Source organism: Equus przewalskii, chromosome 11, assembly GCF_037783145.1.
Source record: "Equus przewalskii isolate Varuska chromosome 11, EquPr2, whole genome shotgun sequence".
NCBI classification, from domain to species: Eukaryota; Metazoa; Chordata; class Mammalia; order Perissodactyla; family Equidae; genus Equus; species Equus przewalskii.
The window spans coordinates 32,718,789-32,744,573 of record NC_091841.1 but is presented as its reverse complement, the minus strand read 5'-3'; the positions used below and the strand labels follow the sequence as shown (position 1 = coordinate 32,744,573).

General features: G+C 61.4%; 1 protein-coding gene across 3 annotated transcripts in view; it reads left to right on the top strand.

Annotated features, from left to right (window-relative positions):
• Positions 1 to 25,785, top strand: part of OSBPL5 (oxysterol binding protein like 5) — a 77,002-nt gene that overhangs the window by 22,664 nt on the left and 28,553 nt on the right. For 2 of the 3 annotated variants that reach the window (XM_070564517.1, XM_070564515.1), the window contains exons 2-7: positions 14,711 to 14,867; positions 17,192 to 17,274; positions 22,778 to 22,858; positions 23,112 to 23,213; positions 24,356 to 24,559; positions 25,369 to 25,453. In XM_070564517.1, the coding sequence (XP_070420618.1) occupies positions 14,732 to 14,867; positions 17,192 to 17,274; positions 22,778 to 22,858; positions 23,112 to 23,213; positions 24,356 to 24,559; positions 25,369 to 25,453 (691 nt within the window). In that variant the 5' untranslated portion in view covers positions 14,711 to 14,731. Of the gene's footprint in view, positions 1 to 1,527; positions 1,689 to 14,710; positions 14,868 to 17,191; positions 17,275 to 22,777; positions 22,859 to 23,111; positions 23,214 to 24,355; positions 24,560 to 25,368; positions 25,454 to 25,785 lie in introns of those variants that run through there. The other variant, XM_070564516.1, reaches the window with a different exon arrangement.

The following is a 25,785-nucleotide window of genomic DNA, read 5'->3' as shown; positions in this document are numbered from 1 at the left end:
GAGCTTTGATCCTTTTTGTGGCTGAATAATATTCCATTGTGCGGACAGACCACAGCCGGCTTCCCCATCCATCGGCCCCCCTTTCGGCTGTTGTGGACATGCGTGCGTGTTGCTGTGTGGGCTCCCGGGGGCCCCTTGAGGCCCGGCCCCCCTGCCCCTGTTCTCCAGCTGCCCAGGCACAACCAGACTTAGTGGCAGCCTCTCGCGGTCTCCACTCTCCCCACCGGCACAGTCAGAGCCGAGCGCTGCAGGGCCCCATTGCAGACGTCCTGGGCGGCTTGTCTGGGTCCTTTCCACCCCATGCCCCCCAGGCTCATGCTCCCTGTGTGTGAAGTGGGCAGATGGTCAGTGCCCTTCCCACCTGCAGGGCTGCTGTGGGGCTCTCGGGTGTCCCTGGGGGAGGGAAAGTCCTCTCGCTCTTCCAGCCCGCCTCCTGCCAGGCCCTGGGGAAACTGAGGCAGGCAGAGACAAGTCCCCGCTCGGCAGACCTTATGATGGGGGCTTGGGGAGGAGACATGAGAGGAGAAATCGTGTCGATGGATGTGCATTCCGACCTCTCCTCACGGGAGGGGCTGGGTCCAGGTCTGACGTCTGCGAGAAGGTAGAGAAAGCTTTCCGGAAGGAGGTGGTCAGCGGCACCGCAAGGGCCCAGTGCATGTCGTGCAGACGATTCTGGTTATTGCAGACCCCCGGTTGGTGGCGGAGGCTGACTGCAGAGCACAGACCTACAGGTGCCGTCCAGGAGAGAGGTGAAGAAGTCCCGTGGTGCCCCTCCCGGCCCCCCAGAGGGTTTGGGTTGCGGGTATCGGGTGCCAACAAGGAGAGGCCAGCCACAATGTCATGAGGCTGACCACCACCTCTCCTCTCCCTCATCAGTCGAAGCTACCTCCCCCAAGAAGCCTTCTGGGAATGCCCAGCCCCAGGAATGCCTCTCCTTTCCCTCTGCCAGGGTTTTTGTCTTGTCCTGGGGAAGCTGAGTACCAAGGGGGTGCTCAGGCTGTGGGGCTCAGGCTGGGGCAGGGACAGGGTGGGTGAGAGAACAGCTAGAGCCCAAGGGAGGGCAGGTGGGGCTCTGGACAGCCGGCCCTAGGCCCCAGGCAACCGGACCAGGCTCCCGTTCCCCAGATGTGTGCCGAGTCCCTCTGTGGGGACCGTGATGGGGCTGGCCCTGGGGTCCTGGGCTCCAGAGCAGGGGGAAGCCCTCAGCGTGGCCTCCGTGTCTCATGCATCAGGCTGTTATCATGCTGACACTCGCTCACCAGGAAGCTGGGCGCCCTCGTGTGGGGTTTGTTCAGGCCGGGGCCGTGGGCTTCAGGCCACATCAGTGGGCTGGAGGGTCCAGTGAGCCTAGGGGGCTAGTGGCAGGGCCTGAGGGCCTGCAGACTGGTCACCACATCCTTGAAACGTCACCTACCTGGACTGTCCCCTTGATGGCAGGACGTGGAGAGACACTTGGCCTGGTGCCAACCTGGTCCCGTCCAACTGGCAGGACCACTTTCTCTGCCAGACACTGACAGAACCAGTTTCCCCATAAACCACCAGGGAGGAGCAGGGGGAGGCCGTACCTGCGGGCTGCCCACAGCCTGACATGGGGTCCCTGGGGGCTGCCACAGCTGGTTATCCCAGAAGGACCCAGAAGAGAGGGCTCCCACTTGCACCCAGCAGCTTCCCTCCCAGCTGGTCAGTGGGTGAGTACGGCCTCCTGCTGGAGGCTGAGGGGAGGGGGGCCTGGAGCCATTCGAGACTCCAGGAATGGAAACCTGCAGGTTTGGGCTGCTGGAGAAACAGCACACAGTAGGTGTTCAATGGACCAGGCTGCAAGAGTCAGCCATAGCTGGTTCTCACAGCCCCGTGCTGACCCACTGTGTGCAGGACCTGAGGGTGGTTCGTCCACCCAGATGGGTCCTCAGACATGGGGGCACCGGGGGCTCAGCACTGCCTTCCCCAGGACAGCTGGTGGTCAGGGGACCAGCGCTAACCAGCCATGTGACCCTGGGCGAGTCACTCACTCGGGGACTCAGTTAGTGCATCTGTAGAATGGAGAGAAGGCAGGAAAACGGAGCACTTAAACGCTTGGGGTCTGCTTTGCTTCCAAGACTTAGGATCCTCCATGCCCTGGACAGGGTGGGAGGCAGATGGAGCGGGGCGTGCCTGCCGCCCACCTGCCGGCTCAGTCAGCGTTGGGGGCTGGGGGGCCGTGGTGCAGGGTGGGGTGGTGCGCACACGGGTGCAGTGCTGAGCAGGGTGGGGATTGGGACCCAGAGAGCAAGGAGGGAGTTGCCAGTTTGTCCAAGGATCCCCCCTTGACATCAGTGAAGCCGGGCCCCCTCCTGTCCCCTCTGTGCAGCTCATATGATGAAACCCCCTAAACCCGTGTCCTGAGGACCTGGGTGAGCCTTCCACCTCCATGTTGGATAAGAAAGAGCTCGAACCCTTCTGGAAGGTCTGGGCTGGACCGCGTGCTGGGTGGGAGGGTGTCTCCCCCAGTGCAGGTCCGCATGGGGGAAGCGGGTGCCCGTCCGTTCCCAGGAAAGCAAGACGCAGGGGCTTTCCCCGCTCCCGCACGTCGGTCGAGAGAAGCGTCTGTCGTCACCAGGAGCAGGCAGGACTCGGGGTGGCCTTCTGCCACTTACCAAGTCCCCGTAGGCTCCTGCTGAGCCGGGCAGACTCAGCCAGGCCTCAAGGGGCCGAGAGGCACATGGGTCACGAGGGCTCTGTTTCCGTCCAGCGTCGGGGGACAGAGCGGCCGGGCGGCCGTCCAGGGCTGGAGGGGCCCAGCCCCATCGGAAGCCCTGTTCCCTGCAGGGGAGGGATCGGGGTGGGTAGGAGAGGAGGCCTCACCCCCACTGGGGGGGCGAGACCAGGGAGCAGTTTTGTGGCGAATTGTCTGTTAAGTGGGGGCCTTGGATGCATTTTCTGTTGTGTGTTTTACATCGTTGGTTCTTGGTGTAAATTCAGTTATTTTGGCCCAGACATGTGATCGTTCTTCTCTCTACCTCAGCCCTCCTGGGGTCAGAGTGTAGACGCCAAAATAAAGGCTCACTGGGAAGGGGGCGGCCGCAGGCCAGGCCACATGTGGGAGGGAAGGGAGCAGAGACCCGACGCCCAGCTTCCCACATCGTGGAGGTAAATCCCCCTGGATGCACCCCCAGGCTGGATCTGGGACCACCCAGAGCATGATGCCCACATCCTGCAGCTGATGCGCCAGCTGAGCGAGGGCCCCACGTGTGCGGCTGACTTTCGAGCTTCTCATCTGTGGCCCCCGCGGACGGTGTTTGCAGTCACTCCGGTCGTCCCGGCTCTGTCACCTCTCAGCCTCGTCCTGCCGGAGGGTGTTGGTTTCAGTGGGTGCCTCCCCAGGAAAGAGGAGTCTGCCGTCTCCTCCCGCCGCAGTGCCCCGGCACTCCTGACGCATCAGGCCTGTCTCCTCAGGGCCGAGTGCCACAGACGGTCACAGTCCACGCTGATCCGCGAGCTGGTCACGGCCGCTGTTCGAACCCTTTAGGAGCCTTTTCTCCCTCAGTCTCTGCAATAACCCTACGAGTGGGAACTACCGTTAGCCTGTTACAGATGAGGAAATCGAGGCACAGAGAAGTTGGGTGGCCAGTCTCCCCTAGGGCCTCCCACTTGTGACCTTTGTGCTCTCATCGAGGTCCCCTGAGCCGTTGCCAATGACTGTAGCCAGAAGAGAGAATAGCAGGATGTGCAGGTGTGTTGGTCAGGGTTCTCCTGTGTTTGTGTGTGTGTGTGTGTGTGTGTATGTGTATGTGTGTATATGTGTGTATGTGTGTATTGTGTATGTGTGTGTATATGTGTGTGTTGTGTGTCTGTGTCTGTGTATGTATGTGTGTGTATGTGTGTATTGTGTGTATGTGTGTATTGTGTGTATGTGTGTGTATTATATGTGTCTGTGTATGTGTGTGTATTGTGTGTATGTGTGTATATGTGCATGTTGTGTGTATGTGTCTGTATGTGTGTGTATTGTGTGTATGTGTGTATGTGTGGTATTATATGTCTGTGTATGTGTGTGTGTGTGTCTGTGTGTGTGTATTGTGTATGTGTGTGTATTGTGTGTGTGTATTGTGTGTATGTGTGTGTATTGTGTGTGTATGTGTGTGTGTGTGTGTGTGTGGGAGAGAGCTTTACTATAAGGAATTGCCTCACATGGTTATGGAGGCTGAGAAGTCTGATGACCTCCCATTGGGGCAGCTGATGGTGTAGTTCAAGTCCAAACACCGGCAGGCTCAAGACTCAGGAGGACAGATGTCTCAGTTTGGGTCCAAAGGCGGGAGGAAAGCCAATGTCCCAGTTCAGAAGCTGTCAGGCAGGAGGGAATTCCTCTTATTGCAGGAGGGTCAGCCTTTTCCTCTATCCATGTCTTCAACTGATTGGACAAGGCCCACCCACACCACAGAGAGTAGTCTGCTTGACTCAGTTCACCAATCAGATGCTAATCTCATCCAGAAACACCCTCACACACACGCCCATAATCATGTTTGACCAAATGTCTGGGCCCCTCATGGCCCAGTCAGGTTGACACAAAATTAGCCATCATACCAGGTGAAGCTCACAGGCCCTGAAGCTGGGCAGCCTGGGTGTGAATCCCACCACCCCCACTCAGCAGCTGTGTTACCTTGGGCGGGTTTCTTCCCTTCTCTGTGCCTCGGTGCCCTCCTCCGTCCCTCTAGGATAATGACAGCACTTCCTGTGCAGGGGGTGAGGGTGGAGAGTGGGAATGGAAGCAGAGCCCCTGAAACAGCCTGGGACGGAAACTCTGAGGGGTGACTTTGCTGTTTTCGTTGTCTGCGTCATTTTACTCCTTGTATGCAGGCCTCTCTGTACAGGCGACGGGCTGACCCCCTCAAGTCAGTGCCCCCAGCGTCCCACGTGCTGGGCTTAGTGTCTTCTGGCCTTGGTGACCCTTGACCCTTGGCAGGTGGAGTTGGGGAAGGATTGGTGGCTCTGGGGTGTCTGTCTCCAGCGGCCTCTGGTCCCCAGGGCCCTCTGGCGGGGGCTGGGCTCTGTGGCACCCACACTCCGTGGACCAGCCAGGATTGGACGGTGGACGGGCAGGGGGTGGGCCTGTCCCCTCACCTTGGGCCCTAGGCGCTGGGGCAACCTGGCCTTGCTGTCCCCTCAGCTCTGGACATGAGAAACTGCCCGGGGCTCCCCCAGATCCTGGGGGGGCCTGAGGTTGGAGGGGTGGGCAGTGGATACCTTCATGAGACCGCCTTGGTCTCAGAAACAAGGACCCACAGCCAGTCGTGCTCAGGCAGGGCCACGTTCGTGGGAGAAGGGACCCGGGGCGCCCCAGCCAGGAGGCCCTCAGTCACTGGCTTGATGCCGCAGTTGGGGGTCAGCGAGAACATTGGCCCCCCCAGGTCTAGGCTCCCCTGGGTCTTGGGTGCCCCTCTTTCTTTTTAGGGAGGACCCTGCAGCCAGGCCCGGGGCTCTGGAGGCCCCACACACCCTGGAGCACAGGACTAGAGGCTGTTAAGAGTGGGTCCTGTGAGACCAGGGCCTCATCTCCCCAGCGTGGGCCCGGGCACGCCCCCCACGCAGCACCAAGCAGCCTGGGCCAGATGGGAGGGCACTTCAGATGACCTGCGACAGAGCCCCGGCGGTGGTGTGTGAGCGAGCGCACCTTTGCTCGGAGAGAGGGGTGGCTTGTCCTGGACGCAGAACCTGAGGGAGGGAGGAGGCCGAGGCTGCGTGGGCTGAGCTCCTGGCTGTCCGTGAGGGGTTCTGTGCGGGTTTCACGGCCCTCCTGCCAAGCCGTGCCTCAGTGTCCCTGGCCGGCAAACGGGGCAGGCCCCTCCCTGCAGGACCCACAGTGGGGCCGGCTGCGGTGTGGCCGTGGCCTGGATTCCCTGGGGTTGCCGTACCCGGCTCAGCTGGGACCTCGCCAGGGGGGTGGGCGGGGTGGGCATGATACAAAGAGGAGACACAGGGAGCCTTCGCTGCAGCCACACCCACGGATCCCACCACCGAGACCCCTGGGGAGACCTAAGCCCTTGGGGGCCCAGAGGTGTCCCCACCCGAGTTGTGGGAGTGCCACGTCACTGAGTCTCCTCAGGAGCTTCTGGGTGCTTTGAGGAGCGCCCCCAGTTCGTGGTCTGCCACTTTCAGCCGATGGTCCTCAGAAAGCCTCAAGGAGGAGGGCACTTGCTGCCTTTCCCGGGCTGTGGGCACGCGCCTCCACTTCCTCAGATGGCCGTGGTCTCAGGCCCCACCATGAGCCCCGCCTTGCCTGGAGCTCACCCCATCAGTCACCTGAGGGACTCAGCGGAGAGCTCAGCTGTGCATGCCCCTGCTGGGTGGCACTGCTCTCAAGTGGCACCACTCCCAGGTGGCACCACCCTGACCCTTTGCAGAGAGCATTCCTGTGGTTTGCCTCTTCCTGAGATGTGTGGAGAGGAACCCAGCAGTCTGACCAGAGAGGGCCCATCATCCCCTTCTTCCTTCTGAGGGTTCAACCTCTGTTGATACAGCCCAACATGATGGCTGCTGTTCAGGGAACCTGGGCTAGGTTCTCCTCTACAGAGGGAGATCCTGGGAAGAGATGCTGTGAGGTGGATCCCGCCTGTGCCCACTCTCTCACTGAACAGCTGAGGGCTGATGTGCCCCTCCCAAGATCCCCAGCAGGCTTTGGCCCCAGCCCCTGGCTCCACCCATCCAGTGGCGACCCTCCTGGCCTTGGTTCCCTCTGTTTGCTGGCCAACTGCCGTGTGCTCCTCTGGGGCTGGTGGCCTTACTTACCTGGTTTTTCAGGCCCACTCAGTGCCAGCCTTGGGGCCACTGCCTGATGCCCACCCCAGAGTCAGCTGAGGGGGAGCAGCTGCAGAAGGTCACATCAGGGGGTGGGGGGTGGGCAGTGGGAGAGACTGAAGCTGGAGGGGTCTGGAGGAGATCAGGCTTGCTTGAGCGCTGAGTCTCCCCCTCGGGGTCAGCAGTGTCCTGCCACCCCACCGCCCCTCCCTGCCTCCTGGAGCCACAGGGTCGCAGCCCTGCTGGGAGGGAACCAGACAGATGTAAGCTGAGGCCCCAGCCGCCCTGACCCGCTGGCCCCCCTAGTTTTCTTGTCAGAGTTTCCCACCCACACTTGAGGTTCCAGGCAGCCCTGTAATAAGGGACGACACGACTGTGGGCTCTGGACGGCGGTGCACCCAGCTTTGGCCGAGTGCCCCCATGGCCGCCGCCTGACTGCTTGTCGGTCAGCCCCACCACCAGGCAGGCACAGCCTATGGCGCCGTCTGCCCGTGGGGGAGAGCCCCCAGGCGTGTGGAGGACTTCGGGACAGAGGCCAGCCCCACAGCGCGGGTGGCAAGCATCTCGTCTAGAAGTGGAGGTGGGGTCACTCTGGGGCCCATCTGCCTCCCTGTTGCAGATGTGGACACTGAGGCCCGGTGCTGGCCCTAGAGTGGGGCAGGGACCACGTCTCCTGCTGGCCCAGGTACCCCTTCTCCCCGTCGTCCTCTGCCCTAGCTCCTGCCTGGTGGCACTCCCCCGACAGCACCACCACCAGGCAGCAATTTGCAGCTGAAAATCAGAGTTTCCCTTCAGTTGGGCCTGCAGGCAGGGCCTGGGTGGGACGTGGTGGCATCAGGCCCGCAGTGGGACCACAGGGATCTGCTGTGTCCTAGAGCCGGCCAGGGAGTGTCTGCTGTGGGAAGCGCTCGGTGGGCGGCACCCAGGCCAGCCAACCATGGCCCTGAGCGCGGTTGGCTCCATGTCAGTCAGGAGGCCAGGGGGTGGGTGCCAGGGCGGGCCCTAACCCACAGCCACATGACCCAGCTGAGTCACCGAGGCGTGGCCTACGCCCTCCTCTGAGCAGGGCAAGCCACTTCCTGCCTGTCTCCTCAGGGCTCAGACACCCTGTGGCCGTGGCCGAGCCTGGGAAATATCTCGCTGGGGGAGGCCTGGCTCCCCTCGGAGCCGGGCCCCTGCCTTCCTTTCTGTCCCTGCCCTCAGCCATCTCCCAAGTGCAGGGGGGCAGGGGCTTGAAGCTGCATCGCGGAACCAGGTGTGCCTCGAGCCGCGCGACGGTGGCTGGTCATTTCCCCTCTTGGGGCCTTGGTGTCCGCATCTTTGAAAGGGGGTGTGAGATCTGCTTCCCTCACCCCTCGGGCATCACGAGAACCCCATCAGGTGGGAGGGACCGTGCGAAGGGCCTGGGGCTCCTGTAGGAGGAGCCTCAGCCCCAAAGCCCCTCAGGGCCTGAACCCCTGGACACGCCGGGGACACTCCCACAGGCCCATATGCACACCAGGTGCTCTGAAGAGGCCACTGCTACCATGGGGGCTGTTTGCACTCCCCAGTTTGAGCCCCAGGCAGTTGGTCCAGCCTGGCACCAGCAGCCTGGCACATTTCTGGACCCTCATGCTGGTGTTTGCTATTGGAGAGGGCAGCTGTTTCTGGGGCAGGGCACAGAGTGGCTCAGAAGGCCTGGGTGGTTTCCTCTGCACGGGATCTTCATGATCTCTGGCCCTGGGACCTTGGCATGTATGTGGTGTTGACATGGAGGCTGCTGTCCTTTAACTGATGGCTGCTGGTGGCTGCTATCTTTAACTGATGGCTGCTGTCCTTCCCTGGGGCCTTCTGACTTCTCCGTCAGGTATGCTGATGGAGAGCCAAGCAAGTGGGCTGATGTTGCTTCATCCCTCAGCTTATCTGTGGTTTCAGAGCATTTTTTTCCTCAAAGCCTTCTAGAACCTGTTTGTTTCTGGCAGAAATATGAGTGCAGGCAGGTTTGCTGATGGCCAGACAGCAACTGCCTGCTTCTCCTGCTCCCACCAATTAATAGAGAGCCCTGGCTCATCTCCCCAGCCTGACCCTCCTCCCCTCAGCACAGCCGGGCTGGCCCCGTCCCACTGGGCCACTGGCAAGAAAGCTGACCAGGCATGATGGGCACAGGGTGGGCTCACACTTTGCTCGCTGTCTTGGCCTTTACAGGCCCCTCCCCGAGCCCATCTGGGCCTGGGACTCTGCCACCCCCACTCAGAGCAAACTCCCATTTACAGCTAGGGGCTCAGAGACGAATGTGGCTGGCTGAGGCCACACAGCCATCAGAGGCAGGCTGGACACGTCCCTGGCTCTGCGTGGGCCCCAGACCTCTGCCAGAAGACGGGGAGGAATGCGGTCAGCATCGCCCTCCCGCTCCCAGGCCTGCAGGTGGGACGCGAAGTGAGTCTGGTTTCTCCCGGCTTCCGTCCCAGCCTCAGCCGTGCCCACCGAGAGCTGAGGCTTGGTGGGTTCTGGCCCCGGATAGCGAGGCCCTGCATCCCGCCTGTGCGGCCCTGATAAGGCACCAGTGACCTTTCCTTACAAGGATCCCATTGTTCTGGCCCAAAGGTGGGCGTTTGAGGGGGAGCGGGGGGAGCGTTTGGAGGCAGAAATGCTTGGAAGGCGACTTGCGGTGGGAGAGGGGCGGGCAGGGGGCCAGCTCCAGGGTGGGGCGTCACCAGTGGGGTGGGCTCCATGCCCACCCTCCACGCCTTGCTGTTGGCCCATCGGCCTTGGCAAGGGATCAGAGAGCTTGTCACCTGTCAGGTGCCCGAGCAAGTTGAACTCGGGGATCTGGGGCTGGCCTACCCCGCCGGCTGCGCCAGCACCCTGACAGGAAAGAATACCCCCACCCGCTCCTACCCCCAGACCACCCCAACCAGGGCCGTGGCAACAGCTGCGCAAACCCGGTGCTCCCTGAGCAGGGGCACCTGGGGGCCTGGTTCCCAGGGGCACGTGCGTCCCCCAGCACTGGGATCCCTGCTTGCTGGCTGGGCCAGCTGAGGGCTCCAACAGCAAACCATGGGGCCACTGTCCCCTGCAGAACCAGCCCCGCCTGCCACAGAGGCAGAAGAGACAGCTTCCTGAGACCGAGGGAGCCACCGAGCCTTCCAGGAACGGAAGCTGCTCACACCCGGGGCTCTGGCAAAGGAGGAGCATGGCCCTAAACCCCGTGGGCCAGTCTGGAAAATGCTGCCATGCCCTCCCGGACTTAGGAGGCTGGTGTGGCCTTGGGTGCAAGGAGCGGGCCGCTGTGGCTTTCCTGCTGCATTCTAGGCCTGCAAACCCCTTTGTCTGAGGGTCACCAGAGCCAGGCAGTACCGGGACACATACACCCAGTGATGCCACTCCAGCCACTGCCCCTTCTCCTGCTTCCTGGCCTCCAGTATGAGCCTTAAGGGGCCTGGGGGTCTCTGGGCTGGGGCCTTGCTTGTAGAGAAACACTGGACCTTTCGGATCAGCATTGCCCCAGGCCCCCGCGCCAGCTGTCATGGCCCCCTCACATGCAGGTGTGTCCACACACATGCTGTGCTGGGGACAGTCTCGACGTGGGGGGGGCGCCCTGGGCTCCTTCCTCCAGGCCCCACAGCGTCCCCTCGGACGCTTGGACTTTGTGATAATAAGGAGCAGGTGAAGCCACAGCTGAAAGTAGAAACAGCCTCATTGACGCTGGCAGGAAAAGGACCTGGACACCTGTTGGCCAACAGCCAGCCATGTGCAGATGAGCAGCCGGCCCAGTGACTAGGGGTAGCGGGAGGGGGCGTTACTGGCATGGGGGGCACAGACCAGCACCCGGAGGTCAGGGAGGCCAACGAGGGCAGGCACATGTCAGCCCTTGGCAGCTCAGGCAGGCAGAACCCAGAGCCCCAGGACCCCGGGGCTGGGCCCAGAGAGCACCCCCCCCCCGAGCTCTTGGCTGGCTGGAGCCCAGGCCCGGGGTCTTTGCAGCAGGCAGTGCAGGACGGAGCAGGGGAGCTGCCCGCCGTGGGTACTGTCCCAGGTTGCTGCTGGCTCACCAGGGAGTCTGTTTCCTCATCCATCCTTTCCTCTTTCCCTCCCTCCCTCCCATCGCTTCATCCTCCCCCTCCGTGCTCCCTCCCTCCCTCCCTCCCCTCATGAGTGGGCTCCCGTGGGGGCTGCACACCCAGGACCTGCGAGCCTTCAGTGGTCATGGGGAGGAAGAGGGCCATGGACCGTGGGCGCTGTCAGCCCAGCATCAGGTGGACGGTCCTCCCAGCTCTCGGCCTCCAAGGGCCTGGAGAGCCTCTCGGTGCCAGAGTCCCCCCGCCTCCTGCCAGCGCCTCCATCCTCCTCTGCCCCGGGCTCTCTGATCTTTACTATACCTGGCGTGGCAGGCGGCCTGGAGAGGGAAGCTCACCAGGGTTACGGTGGAAACTGGCCCTGGCCACCTCTCCGAGGACCCTCCCGTGACCCGCAGATGAGGAGGAGTGAAGCCTGGGGGCATTTGCCCTGGGTTTTTGCCTCTATCCCCCCAGGAGCTTCTGGGGTGCCCAGCCCTGTGTCCCTGCTCCCTGCTCCCAGTGCTGGGAAGATGCAGTGAACGGGACATGCACATCACCCTCTCCTAAAACTTGCATCCTGTGGAGGGAAGAGAGTTAACACAGAAGAGAGGAAGGCAAAAGAGACAGCTCCAGGAACCTCAAGCGTTATGTGGGGAATTCACATAGCGTGAGACACGAGACACGAGGACTGCGACCCTCTGGGAAGTGGCATTCAAGCTGAGTGTGGAATTCGAGAAGATGTGGGCGAGGGCATTCCTGGAGGAGTTCCTGAGCAGGGGCCTCCCGGCAGGATGGGCTCAGCATTTTCGAGGAACATAAGGGGCCAGTGTGGCTGGGCCGAGTGGATGAGAGAGTGGATGGGGAATGAGGTGGCAGAGGGGGCAGGGCTGTGGACAAGGACAGTGAGTCGGGACTGCGTTCTAAATGCAGTGAGGAGCCACTGGGGAAGTGGATTTCCCTTCGCAATGAACAAAACTTTCCCCAGGCTTGACCCCCACTGAGATAACCCCTGACCTGCAGTCGGCAGCTGGAAACAGCAGCCAGGGATGGGCACTGGGAAGACCAAGGGAGGGGTGTCTTCAGGAGAGCTGTGTAGACCCCAAGACCTACTGAATCCGAGGTGGCTTGCTGGGGCTCGTGCGCTGGTCTGGGGTGTCGGTAAACAGAGCGACAGTCACTGGTACACACCTGTATTGCATTCAGATTGGTGGGTGTCTGTTCCATACCAGCAGTTCAGTCATTAGAGTGTCACCTCTGATGTGTCTGATCTGTGGGTGAATAGGAAGGAAGTGGGGAAGGGAGGAAGGAAAACCTGGCTGCTCAGCTGACTGGCTAGAAAGATTCATGGAGGAGGGAGGGGGTGGAGAGATGAGAGGTTGGTTGGATAGTTAGTGGATGGATGGATAGACAGACAGACGGGCAGATGGGTGGATGGAGAAATGATTGGATGTTTGGATGGATGGATGGATAGGAAGTTGGATGGATGGATACCTAGGCAGGTGGCAAGATAGATAGATAGGTGGATGGATGGGTTGATGGATGGGTGGGTGGGTGGGTATGTGTGTGGGCAGGTGAATGGATGGATAAATAGATGAGTGGATGGCTGGGAGACTGGGTAGATGGATAGATAGGCTAATGGAAAGATGGAAGGATAGGTGGATGGATGGAGGGTGAATGGATAAATGGATGGAAGGGAGGGAGGGAGGGGAGAAAAGAGAGAGGATGGTGTAGTGAGTGGATGGTGGAACTCACAGACTAATGAGCATCACTGGGCCTTAGCAGTGCTTGGAGAAGGCATGGAATGGGATCTGAGGAGAAAGGCAGTCAGTGATCCCCAGGCCCTCCCACCCTGCCCTGGTAGAGCCAGGCCAGATGGCCAGATGGGGGAGCTGAGACGGAGCTATGAGCAAGAGCCCCTCTACCTGCCCCGAGTCTGCAAGACTCAACCCCTGAGAGAAATGAGGCTCCAGGTAGAGGAGGCCTGCCTGTGCCCGCATCGCGCATCACTCTCCCCAGCGGCCCCCAGGGCAGGATGGCGTCTGACTCACCTTGGCTGCCAGCCTGGTGCTTGGAATGTCTCGGCTGGATGGTGAGTGAGCCAGGCCTCCTCTCAGGCTCTGGCTCTCTGGCCTGAGGCACACCGGCGCTGGCAGCACGTGTCCACTGGGACTCCGATAAGCGGGTCTGGGCTGCCCAGGTGCCCCTCTCTCCCCCAGCAGGGGGTTTGCTGGAGGCCCAGCTGAGACGGGGAGAGGGTAGACTCCTCGGGAGCCAGGTTTTAGACTCCAACATGGCTCAAGCACAGGCCTTGCTGCTTATTAGTGTGTGACGTCGGACCAAAAACCCCAACCCCTCTGACACCAGTGTCCCCATCCCTGAAATGGCAAAGGTAACAAGCTTAGTCAGGTGACACGAGAGGGAGCAGGAAGAGAGGCCGGAGGGGCCGCCCAGCCCAGATGCAGCCTGGGAGCCCCTCTCTCGGAACCCTGGGCAGGGGGCACAGAGGAGGTTCTGGGGCTGTAGACAGAGGCCCCAGGCCCCCTGCCCGCTCCTGAAGCCACCCGGTCACCAAGGAAGGGCGCTGCGTGTCTGCGGCCTGCCCAGGAAGGCCCCGGGCCCCAGGAGAAAGTAGCCTTTGTCCAGATCTTGGCAGGCAGCCCTCCACCCACCCAGGGAGACGGCAGGCACAGCCCCGGGCCTGGAGGAGAGGTCGGTCAGCCCTTGTGGAGCACATCCTCGGGGAGAGGACGGAGCGCAGGACTAGGGTCTGGAGTCCGGCTCTGCCAGCGCCTCCCGGCTGTGCCCACAGGGCGAGGCCTTCAGCTCTCGGAGCCACGATCTGCTCATGTATAAAGCGGGCTGACGGCGGCGGGGCCGGTGTCGTCAGCTGTCAACCGCGTGCCCCAGCCCTGCTTGGGGTAGGGCTGTGAGGGGGACAGGAGAGAGGGAAGGAGGCCGGGCAGTGGCAGGGCCCGGGAGGGCGTGACAGGCGGCGGGAGGACAGACATGGAACTCCCCGTGGCTGCTCCTTCTGTGGGTTCCCCGGGCGCTGTCTCGGACGGTGCTGAGAGGGAGGGAGTAAGGCGGCTCATCCAGGGACGCGATGTCTTGGGGCAGGCGTGTGAAGCCGGGTGCACCTCGCCTTGGCACCCCTGTGCTTTCTCTGCGTGTAAGGAAGGTGCCCTGGGAGCTGCAGCCGGGAAGACAGACTGAAGGAGCGCGGAGAGGAGGGGCTCCTGGCGTCCTTGGACGGGATGGGCAGGCCAGGCTCAGGGACGGCCCCAGCACCACCACCTTCCTGCACTCTGGGGCCACCTGTCCCGCCTGCCTGCGTCCCCTCTCTTGGGGCAGCTCTTGGCCGCCCCCACCCCCCCCAACCCCGCGTGCATCAGTGCTGTCTCCCCACCATGGAGCTCCGTCACCTGGGAGGGAAAACCTGGTGGCCCAGCATGGGTCAGGGGCCCACCCCAGGGCCACTTGGCTGTGGCCAGGGTCTTAGGGAGCCGGTTGAGCACTGGGCCTGGGAGGTGGGGTTCTCAGAAAGAGGTAGCTCCACACCTGGGGTGGACTGCACTCCTTCCCCGGGGGGCTGGTCCAGCCTGGCTCCTGACGAGGGCTTTGTCACAGCCCATCCTCACTCATCAGCCCTGGAAAGCCTGAGCTCGGCCGGGCAGCCTCCCCCGGGCCGACCGCCCCTGCTGAACGCAGGGCCCTTGGGCCCTGCTCGTCCCATTTCTGAGATGTCCCCTGAGTGGGGACCTGAGCATAAGACACGGTGGCCCCCGCCACTCACCCCTGACCTTCTGGAGTGTCTTTGGCCCCCTGGCCAGGGTAGGGGAGGATGGCTGCCTGCATCCAGGCCCCAGGGCCGCCCGTGGTGTGACCCATGCTCTTCTCCCTTCCAGAAGCCCCCCAGCGCCCAGGCCATGAAGGAGGAGGCCTTTCTCCGGCGCCGCTTCTCACTGTGCCCGCCTTCCTCTACCCCTCAGAAAGTCGACCCCCGGAAACTCACCCGCAACCTGCTCTTCGGGGGAGAGAATGAGCTCTACCCTCTCAGCCCAGGTCAGTGCTGGCCCAGGCGGCCCCCGGCAGCTGGGGCGAGGGCGAGGGGTGGGGGCTGGGCAGCCGCCAGGGCCTGGGTCCTCCCTGGCTTTGCAGCCTGGCTGTGTGATCTTAGGCAGGTCGCTTCCCCTCTCTGTGCTGTCCCTGTCAGTGGGGTCGACAGCCTTGCTCTGCTTCCGCCCACCTCAATGCTGGGTGCTGTGCGGGACGGACGAACAGAGGCCTTGCCAAGCAGTAAAGAGCCGTGGCCAGTGGGATCGGGTGAAGCCCATCTGGAGCTCAAGCAGGGGGCTCCCCAGTCCAGGTTCAGGGGGCAGCTCGTCATCCTTGAAGAGACAGTGTGGTGCACTGGTCCCAAACACAGGCCCCGGGACAGGCAGCCTGAGTTCCAGCCCCAGCTCTCCTGGCTGGGTGACCCTGGGCCAGTGGCAGGACCTCTCTGGGCCTCAGTTTGCTCATCTGTAAAGTGGAGATAACATTAGTACCTGCTCCCAGCTTCAGAGGCGTCCTGGCTCTGGGGGGGAAGATTCAGACAGGGCTGCTCTCGTGCAGCTCGGGGGTAAAGCGCTAAGGACGTAGACCCCTGGGTCACCTGTACCTGCTGCTGCTTTCGCGGCTCCAGGTGCCCCCATCTCCCACCTCTCCACGTCTGGGCTGAGCTCTCTCGGCCGTGTCTGTGACTGCTGTCCCCCCAGCCCAGCCCTTCCTTCCTGGTGCCCTTGTGTAGGGGCACAGCAGCCCCTCCCTCCTCCCTGGGCCTGGCCGGCCTCCTCCGGCCTGCCCGCCCTTACGCCCCGCCTGCTTTGGGAGTGAGGAGAGAGGAGCCAGTACCCTTCTGTCCACAGTGTCTGTCCTGCCCCTGGAGGAGACCGGGAGAGCGTGAGGCCCACACGCTGGCAGGGGCCTCTGGGGACCCATCAAACAGATGGGGAAACTGAGGCTGCATGGGGCGGGCCTGTCGAAGTCACACGGCAGGACACCTGGGGAAATAAATCCGACCTTCTGCTCTCCTGCCACTCCCTGGGGAGCAGGGTGGGAGGGGAGGGGCGGGTCCCAGTTGGCGGTCAGTTTCAGAGGGATTTGGTCCCCAGCGCGGCTGGCCCAGGCAGTGCAGGCCCCACGTGGGGTGAGGACCTTCTCCAGGGAGCAGAGGAGGTGGCAGGTTGGGGGGCAGAGAAGGAAGGCGGGTGTGAACAGGCCGAGAGGAGGGGAGCGCCGGCGCCCGCTCCCTCAGATGCTCTGAGGGCCCCAAGTCCGCCCAGCCCAGCAGGCGGCACCCACCCTGGGCCACTGCCTTCTGACAGCTGTGAACAAGCCCCCAAGACAGCTGTGTAATCAAGAGGACCTGGAGGAGGGCCCCTGGGGAGTGGAGGAAGCCCCGCTCACCCCCAGCCCAGGCTTTGGGTCAGGGCTCGGGGTGCTGTGTGGACGGGGAGGCAGCGAGGCGGGGCCGAGGGCAGGGGTGCCGTGTGACCTCGAGTGACCGCTGGTCCAGGGCCTTTCCTGCCCCAGGGGAACCTGGGCCCTGGAGCCGGCATCACATCCTCAGGTCACCGAGCCAGCTTTCTGCAGAGACGGCTCTCAGCCCCCAGCCCCTGCCCAGGGCTCCGGGGAGTGGGTCTGCAGAGCCCCTGCCCAGGCTGGTTCTCGGGTGCCTGTCCCACCGCCCCCAGCAGTAAACCACCGGCCCTGGGAAGCGGGCTGGAGTGGCCATCAGGCGGCCTCCTCCGAGACCGTCCCCTCCTTGCTCCGGCCGGGAACCCCAGCTTTGGAAACCCACTTCACAGCACACGGAGCAAGGGAGGGTGACCGATGCCCCAGGATCAGATGCTGACACCTCGCATTCCTGTCCCTCCGCCTCAGCCAAGCTGGAGAGGGACATGGGCACCTGCCCGGGCTGGTGCAGGAATGCTGTCTGGCCACCCCCTCCAGAGTCCAGCGCTCAGGGGCGAGGGGATTCTGGCCCGAGGGTTCGGGTGTGGAAGGAGGCCGGGGGGTGGTGCCGGCCCTGAACCGGCCGCGTGCCTCTGGGCCTGGACGCCACAATCTTTGCCTGAAAACAGGTGGGCCTGTCTTTACAGAAGCCCAAAGGACACGCCACCACAGTGCTCAGGGTGCCCGGGCTCCTCCCTGCCTGACACTCCCCCAGCCGTGACGCCAGCTGGTGGTGCTCAGCTCTCTCGGGGCAGAGTCCCAGCGGCCTCGGGCTGGCTTCCTGCCCCACCCAGGCCACCCTCGCCCACCCTCGCCTGCCACACTGGCAGCCAGCCCAGGCCGGCCGACCCGCCATGCCCCGGCCCTCACCCCCCGCTGCTCTCTTGCAGGGAAGGACATGGAGCCCAACGGCCCATCGCTGCCGAGAGATGAAGGGCCTCCGACCCCAGGCTCTGCCACGAAGGTGCCACCGGTAAGACCGGGCTGTGGGAGCCTGCCAGGGGACAACAGGAAGTGGCTCAGGGCAGGGGACAGCAGGGGCACTGGTCCATTCCGTGGGGGTCAGCCCTGAATCCAGATTTCGAGTCCAGGGAGGCCGCTGGCAGGAGGGGCGGCCACACAGCCGGTCAGCCGCTTCATCAAAGCCCCTTCCTGGCGAGACGGAGGCGAGAGAAAGGCTGTGGGCTGCCAGGCGGCATTCGGGGACAGAAAATAGTGACGAAAGGAGGCCCCAGAGCCCTGTCGAGGGGTGAGCTGTTCCTCCCTCTGCCTCTGCCTGTGCTGTTCCCTCCACCAGGATCACCCTCTCCAGCATGATGCCGCGATCTGGAAAAGCACACACACGTACACACATGCACACTCACAGAGACACACACACACACACATAGACATAGACACAGACACACCCACAGACACATTCACATAGACACAGACATAAACACACTCACATAGACACACACAGACACACACAGATACGTATACTCACACACACTCACAGGCACACAGATATACACTCACACACAGAGACACACTCAGACACTCACACTCACACAGACACACATTCACACAGACACACACCCATGGACACACACACCCCATGTGCTCCGCAGGCCAGCCCTCTCAGCTGGGCCCAGCTGTGCCCCTGCAGGCTCGCTTCGGTCAGGGGAGGGGAGGAAGCCGGGCACCACCAGTGGGGTTTCGGGCACACCCTTCCTGCCCCTCCATGAGGCACCCAGGTCGGGGAAGCCACAGCCCAGACGCTGACCCAGCTTGGTGGCTCCGGGTTCTGAGGTGGGTCTGGGGCGCTACGCGGGGAGAGCCAGCTTCTCCCCCGCCCTGCCCCCTGCGCCCCCGTGTGACCCAGAGCAATGGCCTTGCTTCTCCAGGCCCCAGGTCCTGGTCTGTCACACAGGGGTTAGTGGTGGTTCTGACCGGCTGTGCCCGTGTCCACCTCAGGCGAAGCAGCAGCCAGACTTTCGGTGGGTCCCCCACCCCCGGAGCCTGTGTGCCCCCTGGCCCCAGGGCTGCCGGCTGCTGGGTGAGCAGTCGGAGCACCAGCATTTGTGTCTCTGTGTGTGTACATGTGTATGTTTGGAATTATTTTTAATTTTTTTTAAATGTTTAATTCGTAGTAAAATACAGGTAACACAAAATTTACCACCCTAACCATTTCTAAGCTCACAGCTCAGTGGCGTTAAGCACATTCACATTGTGGTGCAATCATCACCACCATCCATCTCCAGAACTTTCCATCTTCCCAAACTGAGACTCTGTCCCCGTTAAACACTGACTCCCCCTCCCCCAGCCCCCAGCGCCCATCACCCTACTTTCTGTCTCTGTGGACTTGACTCCTCCAGGGACCTCATGTGAGTGGGATCACGCGGGATTGGGCCTTTCGTGTCTGGCTTACTTCACTCAGCGTGTCCTCTAGGTTCACCCACGTCAGTCAGGATTCCTCGGCTTTAAGGGTGAACAACCCTCCACTGGGTGGATGGACCATGTATCCATTCCCGTGTCGTTGGACACTTGAGTTGTTCATTGTTTTAAGATACAGATTGATTGCATAAGAGCATCGGAGACGTGGCTGTCCTTCTACAACCCAATAAAACATACAAGCGTTGCCAGAAACGCTCGATTTGGTTCAAATTTCGGATTTTGTTCATTCAGCCAGTAGTTGTCTTCTGAGCTTCTTGTGTGTGCGCAAGGCCCCGCATTGCTGTAGATGCCGCAGGGCGTCATGGAGGAAGCAAGTCTCTGCTCTCCTGGAGCTCACGTCCCGGGGGCGGAGACAGGCGCCAGACAGACCAAGGGCGTCGGCAGCGCGTCAGAGCCCACGGGGGAAGGAAGGAAGGCTCCTCACACCCCCCGATTCTTGCAAGCAACTTGGGGCTGCTTTAGGGGGCACGGCTTGGGAAAAGATGCAAACTCGAATACACATATGTGTGTGTATATGTACGCACATGCGTGTATAGATACGTATGTATGTATATATAATGTGTTATATATTCTTAATGATATAAAATTCAAATAACGTGAAATTAACCATTTTAAGTGAACGATTTAGTGCATTCACAATGCTGTGCAAGCACCACCTCTGTCTAGTTCCAGAACATTCTCATCATCCCACACTGAAGCCCCATGAGCTGTCACTCCCATTCTCGCTCCCCCAGCCCCTGGCAGCCTCTCCTCCACTTTCCGTCTCTATGGATTTGCCTCATTCTGGACGTTCCGTATAAACGGATTGCACAGAGTGGTCTTTGGTGACTGGCCTCTGTCACTGAGCATAGTGCTTTGGGAGTCATCCATGTGGTGGCATGAGTTGGTGCTTTGTTCCTTTTTAGGGCTGAGTAATATTCCTCTGAGTAGGTGGGCCACAGCGGGCTTGTCTCTTCCTTGGCTGGTGGACAGTCAGGCTGTTCCCACTTCTCAGCTGCTGTGGACGATGCTGCCATGGACGCACATGGATGTGTATTTGTTAGAGTCTCTGATCTCAATTCTTTGGGGTTCATACTTATGAGTGGAATTGCTGGGCTATGTGGCAGTTCTATAGTATAGAATATTCTATAGTCTATAGTAACATGGAATTGTCAAAAATTCTATGTTTAACTTTTTGAGAAGCTGCCAAACTGTTTCCGCCAGCAGCTGCACTGTTTTACAATCCCGTGAGCCATGCGTGAGGGCTCCCATCGCTCACACGCTCGCCAACACTTGTGTTTTTCTGGGTTTTTTAAATCATTAGTCTAGCAATCCCAGTAGGTGTGAACTGGTGTCTCATTCTGGTTTGATTTGCGTTTCCCTAATGATTAGAGATGTTGGGCATCTTTTCATGTGCTTCTTGGCCATTTGTGTATCTTCTTTGGAGAAATGTCTATTCAGGCCCTTTGCCCATTTTTTAACTGGATTATTTGTCTTTCTATTGTGAGTCGCTGTGGGAGTTCTTTATATAATCTGGACACTAGAACCTTGTCAGATATATGATTGCAAATGCTACCTTCTCGCATCCTGTTGGTTGTTCTAAGTCAGTTTCTTAAGTAAATGATAGGTGGCCCCTTTCTGGTCAGACACTCGAGTTCACAGTTCTGAGCAGCATCTCTCGTCTCTGAGGTGCTTCCCCACCTCACCGGCCCTGACGTGCGGCAGGCAGCATGCGGGCATGAGCAGAGGGCCCTGGGGGCCTGGGCAGGGGCCCAGCACAGCCCCGGGAAGGCAGACGCGGCGGGCACTGCCTGCAGTGCTGGGCCGGGGCTGCTGTGACCAGACCCCGGCTGGCCTTGCTGGGTCTTGAAGCAGAGGGATGCTCGGGTCAGACGCTCCATCCTGTCCACCCCTCCCCAGGCCCACCGCCCCAGATCTCGCCTTCTCTCTCCCTCTGTTGCCTAAAACAAGCACAGCTCCATTCAGCCACAGCTGGGGGACAGCCGGCCACGGGGAATTGGCAGCAGCTTTGTGCGTTCGTTCAAGACGCTTACCGAGCTCCCGGCTGCCGGGGCCGAGGAGGTGCTGGGATGTAAGTGTCCCTGGCGGGTGCTCCAGACACTAAACAGAAACGTCTGGGAGGCTGGAATTGCAGAGGTGCTAGGGGACCAAGGGTGGGTGTGTGTTGAGGGGGTCTGATGCCAGCAAGGCAGTCGTAGTCTTCTTTCTTCCTGGGAAGCGGCTCAGTGGGGCCTGAGGAAGGAGCAGAGGCTGTTCGGCAACAGGGAAGAGCATTCCATACCAGGGGAACAGCATGTGCCAAGTGCACTGAGGACACTGCACAAGAACCCCAGCTCCTCAGGAAGGCAACTGGGGCATCCTGTCGGTCAGGCCCGGCCCCTGGGGGCCTGTCACCTGGTCAAGGTCCAGCATACGTATCGTCACTCAGATCTGGCTCCTTCTATCACTCCTGCTTCAGCTCAAAGACTGCTTCTAGAGCAGAGTCCCCCGGGCACCCCGGTCCCGTGTCCCTGTCTTCCTATGATCTGGAATGTTCTCATTGGTCTCATAGAGTACAGCTCCAGAGTGAGGCTGTCCGAGTTCAGTCGGAGCTCGGCTCCACTCCACGTGAGCTGTGTGGCCGGGGGCAGGTTCCCGAGCCTCTCTGTGCCGCAGTCCCCCTGTCTGCAGGACGTAGGTAATGACGATGACCTGGGCTGTGGCAGTTCATGTGCGCACTGCTCTCCACCCCCCCACCCCGGGTCCTACAGCCCCTCCTGCTTGTGGACAGCCTGGCTCCTTTCCAACCCCAGCGCCTGAAGTCACGCCTGGCACGCAGTCCTGTGGGAACGTGGCTCCGCTAGACAGTTCAGGTCCCAGCCCTGCCACGTGCCTACTCTGCAGCCTCCAGGAGCTACTCCACCTCTCTGTGCCTTTGTTTCCTAGTCAGTTAAGCGGGGACAAGAACCAGGCCCCCTCGTGGGCGGTTGAGAGAATTAAGTGAGCGAATCCAGGCACAGCACCTGAGACCCATCCAGGCGACGACGGTGTCGGCTGGTGCTGGTCTCCGCTGCGTCATCTCACCCTGTCGCCTGCGCAGGGCGGGAGCCGCTGGCCGCCGGGCCTGCCTCCCTTGCATGGAGGCTGGGGGGTGGTGGCGAGAACACCCAGGCACGCAGCCCGGAGAGCAGAGCGGGGCGGGAGTCTTTCTGGAAAGGACCGGAGAGGAGTATTTGAGGCTTCCCGGCCACTGTGGACCACATGGAAATGGAAGGGCATGGCTGGGGCCGGGAAAGCCTTATTTACAGATGTCGAAATTTGAAATTGTGGGACTTACACATCTCACAAAATATCATCCTTCTGATTTTTTTTCAGCCACTTACACATGTAAACCCCTCGAGGCTCGCAGGCGGGGCCGGGCTTCAGGCTGCAGCCTGCCATCCCCCTATCTGTAGCCTACAGTCCTGGCTCTTTCTCCCTACTCCCCTCCCCCACCTCCCTTTCCCCTTCTGTGGGAGGACCACGGCCCCTCCAGCTCCTGGGTCCCCGGATCGCTGCTCTCAGCCCCCGCGGGCTGCCCGGTGGGCCTGGCAGGCAGTGCCTTCTCGCCGGCAGCCAGGGCAGGCTCGGGAGAGGCCCCACGTGGTGGTTCCCGCGCAGTAGTCCCCAGGGCACCAGGGATGGGAGCCCCCCCAGCATGTGTGGGCCCCTCCTTGTCCGGAGCTGGTCACGTGGCAGCGCCTCAGAAGGACGCTTCCTGGGCAGCGTGAGGAGGGTCATTGCTGGCTTCCCCGTGTGGGCACCCGGGGAGATACTGACCTTGAACCTAGGCCTGGTGGTCACCTCCGAGCTCCATTCATATGCTCTCCTCGACCACCCTGATCCTACACCCCGCCCCGCCCCCCAGAAGTGTTGGTGACCTGGACAGGGGCGGGCAGGGACCAGGTGCCTGTCTCTGCCTCTGGTGCACACCCTGGGCCTCCAGCCGGCCCATACGGCCCTCAGCAGCCCCAGGCCGCACCCCGATGCCCTCTCCCCCAGCCTCAGTCTCTCTCCTGCAGGCAGAGTCCAGGCTGTGCAACGGGTCTGACAAGGAGTGTGTGTCCCCTACAGCCAGGGTCACCAAGAAGGAGACTCTCAAGGTGGGCACAGACCCCAGGAGGGGGTATGGGTGTGAGTGGGCACCTGGGCCAGTGAGGCCACCATCCCCCAGCCTGCCAAAGGGAGGGGACAAACCGCCCCCTGGCCACCTCCGTGCCCCCACTCCCTCTCCTCGCCCTGCCCCTGTCCTCACTCCCCGGGCTAGACGGCGGAGGTCCCAAGGGCAGGAGGAGCTGGGGGCTGGTCAGCCCCAGCCTTCTCCCTTGACCCGCCCTCTGGGTACCCCGGGCGCAGGCGCAGAAGGAGACCTACCGGCAGGAGAAGAAGCGGGCCACCAAGCAGCTGTTCAGCGCCCTGACGGACCCCAGCGTGGTCATCATGGCCGACAGCCTGAAGGTAGGCGTGCCGGGCACCGTGTCGTCCAGGGCTCAGTCAGGAGGCCTCCCCCAAGGATGGTGCAGTCACAGCCACTCGGGAGATAGTTCAGTGTGTTCGTTACTTCAAGTCTGTGCCAGTGTCCTGGGGCTGCCCTAACAAATGGCCACATGCTGGCAGCTGAAAACCGTAGAAATTGATTCTCTCCTGCGTCCGGAGGCCAAAGGCCAAAATCAATGTGTCAGCAGGGCTATGCTCCCTCCCGTGGTTCCAGGGAGGGTCCTTCCTGCCTCTTCCAGCTTCTGGGGTCCAGGTGTCCCTGGGCTGGTGGCCGCATCACCCCAGTCTCTGCCTCCATCGCGCACAGCCTCCTCCCCATGTCTCTCTGTGACCTCTTCTCTTCTTGTAAGGACCCAGTCGCTGGATCAGGGCCCACCCTCATCCAGTGTGGCCTCGAGTTCACTTGCTGACATCTGCAGAGACCCTCTGTCCAGTGAGGTGGTGGCCGTGGCCCAGGGTGGGGGGTCCCAGAGTGCCTGTGGGGCCCTGTGCTGGGCACAGGAGGAGGCGAAACTCAGGCTTCCCGGGAAAGGACCAGGGTTGGGGTCAGAGGCCATGCTCAGACCTCACTGAGGCGGTGGGCAGCTCCCGCACCCCGAGCCTCGGTTTCCAGCTCCACACAGTGGGGTAAAGCTGCCGAATTTGGGGTCTGCCGTGAAGTGTAAATGAGGCAAGTGCATCAGGGGCCTGGTCATTGCACAGCCCAGGACCACATGGGAAACTTTTTTTTTCATCACAAAAAGTGCACAAAAGTGCATATTTATTTAGAATGAGAAAAGAAATGACAAGTTTCAGAATTTACAAAGCTGACAATTGCAACAGTCGCAGCTCCTTGCTGGTTCCTCCCAGGACCCTGGAGGACCGTGAACGTGAGCTTGAACTTGAACTTGGCCTCGAGCTTCACGAGTAAATCTGTTCCTGGCTGTGGTGTGTTTCTTTAGATTCGTTATAATTTATGAGCTCCTTTTAAAGCTGGTAGAGAAATCTGCCCGCAGCCCAGAGCCCCACCCGCTCTGCCCCCACTCCCCTCCCCCGAAGCCAGCCGGCTGCCCCTGGGGCATCGGCCTCCAAGGTGTCAACAGCAGCGGTGTCCGTCCCCACAGATCCGAGGGACCCTGAAGAGCTGGACCAAACTGTGGTGCGTGCTGAAGCCAGGGGTGCTACTCATCTACAAGACGCCCAAGGTGGGCCAGTGGGTGGGCACGGTGCTGCTGCACTGCTGCGAGCTCATCGAGCGGCCCTCCAAGAAGGATGGCTTCTGCTTCAAGCTCTTCCACCCGCTGGACCAGTCCGTGTGGGCCGTGAAGGTACTGCTGTGGGAGCTGGGGCTCGGGAGGGCCAGGCCTGGGGCCAGGAGAGCGGCCCCCTGGGAGCCGGGTGGAAGAGCACTTTCAGGCTGCAGGAGGCTCATCCTGGGGCCCCAGAAATGGGGTGGGGTGGGGGGTCCAGAAACAGGCTGTCAGTTCCAAATGGGCCCATCACCGCCCAGCTGCAGGGGCCCTGGGTTAATTCTCTCAGTGGCCAGGGGATCAGATGTGGTCCCTGGCCCTCCATGCGGAGGTGACACGATGGGAGCAAGAGGACACCTCGAGCCCTGCCCAGAGGTGGGGGAACAGGGCCACGTGAGTGGCTGCCCAGACCTCACCCCTCATGACCCCGGGGCTGCCCAGCCCAGGACTAACTGGGGTCAGGTTGCCAGATCGAACCCAGAGTGCCCAGGTAACTTTGGATTTCAGAGAAACATCAAATCATTTTTTAGTAGAAGTATGTCTCAAATATTGCACGGGTATATTTATACCAAAATAACAGTATTTATTATTTCTCTGAAATTAGAACTGTATCGGGCATCCTGGGTTTGCAGATGCTGATTCTGGCACCCTGGATTGGGGAGTTCAGAGCTGGAAAGGAGGGGACAGAGCCACCAGCTGAGGAGGGGAAAGCGAGCTCCCACCTCTTTGCCTCCCGTGTCCATGTGGCTGGTGCCTGACCACGCCGGCGGGGCCCTGAGGCCCCAGAAGTGCCATGCGTGTCTCCCTGTGGGTCTGCATGCCCTGAGTGACGTGTTTCCACCTGTTCTGGGTGCTCCCTCGGGTGACAGGGGTCTCTGCCTCTCCAGGGTCCCAGAGGGGAGAGTGTCGGCTCCATCACGCAGCCCCTCCCCAGCAGCTACCTGATCTTCAGGGCCGCCTCCGAATCAGACGGTGAGTCTCCGCCCACCCCACGGGTCTCCCCCACCTGGAACCGGGACCCCCTGGCAAAGTTGTGGAGCAGGTGCCCGTGACCCCGTTCGGGCCCTTCCACCACCGCCCAGGAAGGAGGCAATCATGGGACAAGCCCGGGCCTGGGCCAGGCAGGCCACCACTCACTCGTACCCCTCTCTGAGCCTCAGTTTCCCCACGGGCAAACCGTGAGTGAGAACACCTGTCTCCCCAATAGTTACGAGAACCAGGTGACCTTATATAAAGCAACCAGGTTACTGAGCGCCAGGCACCCTTGAATCGATAGGTTCTACTGTTACCATCCGCATTTGACA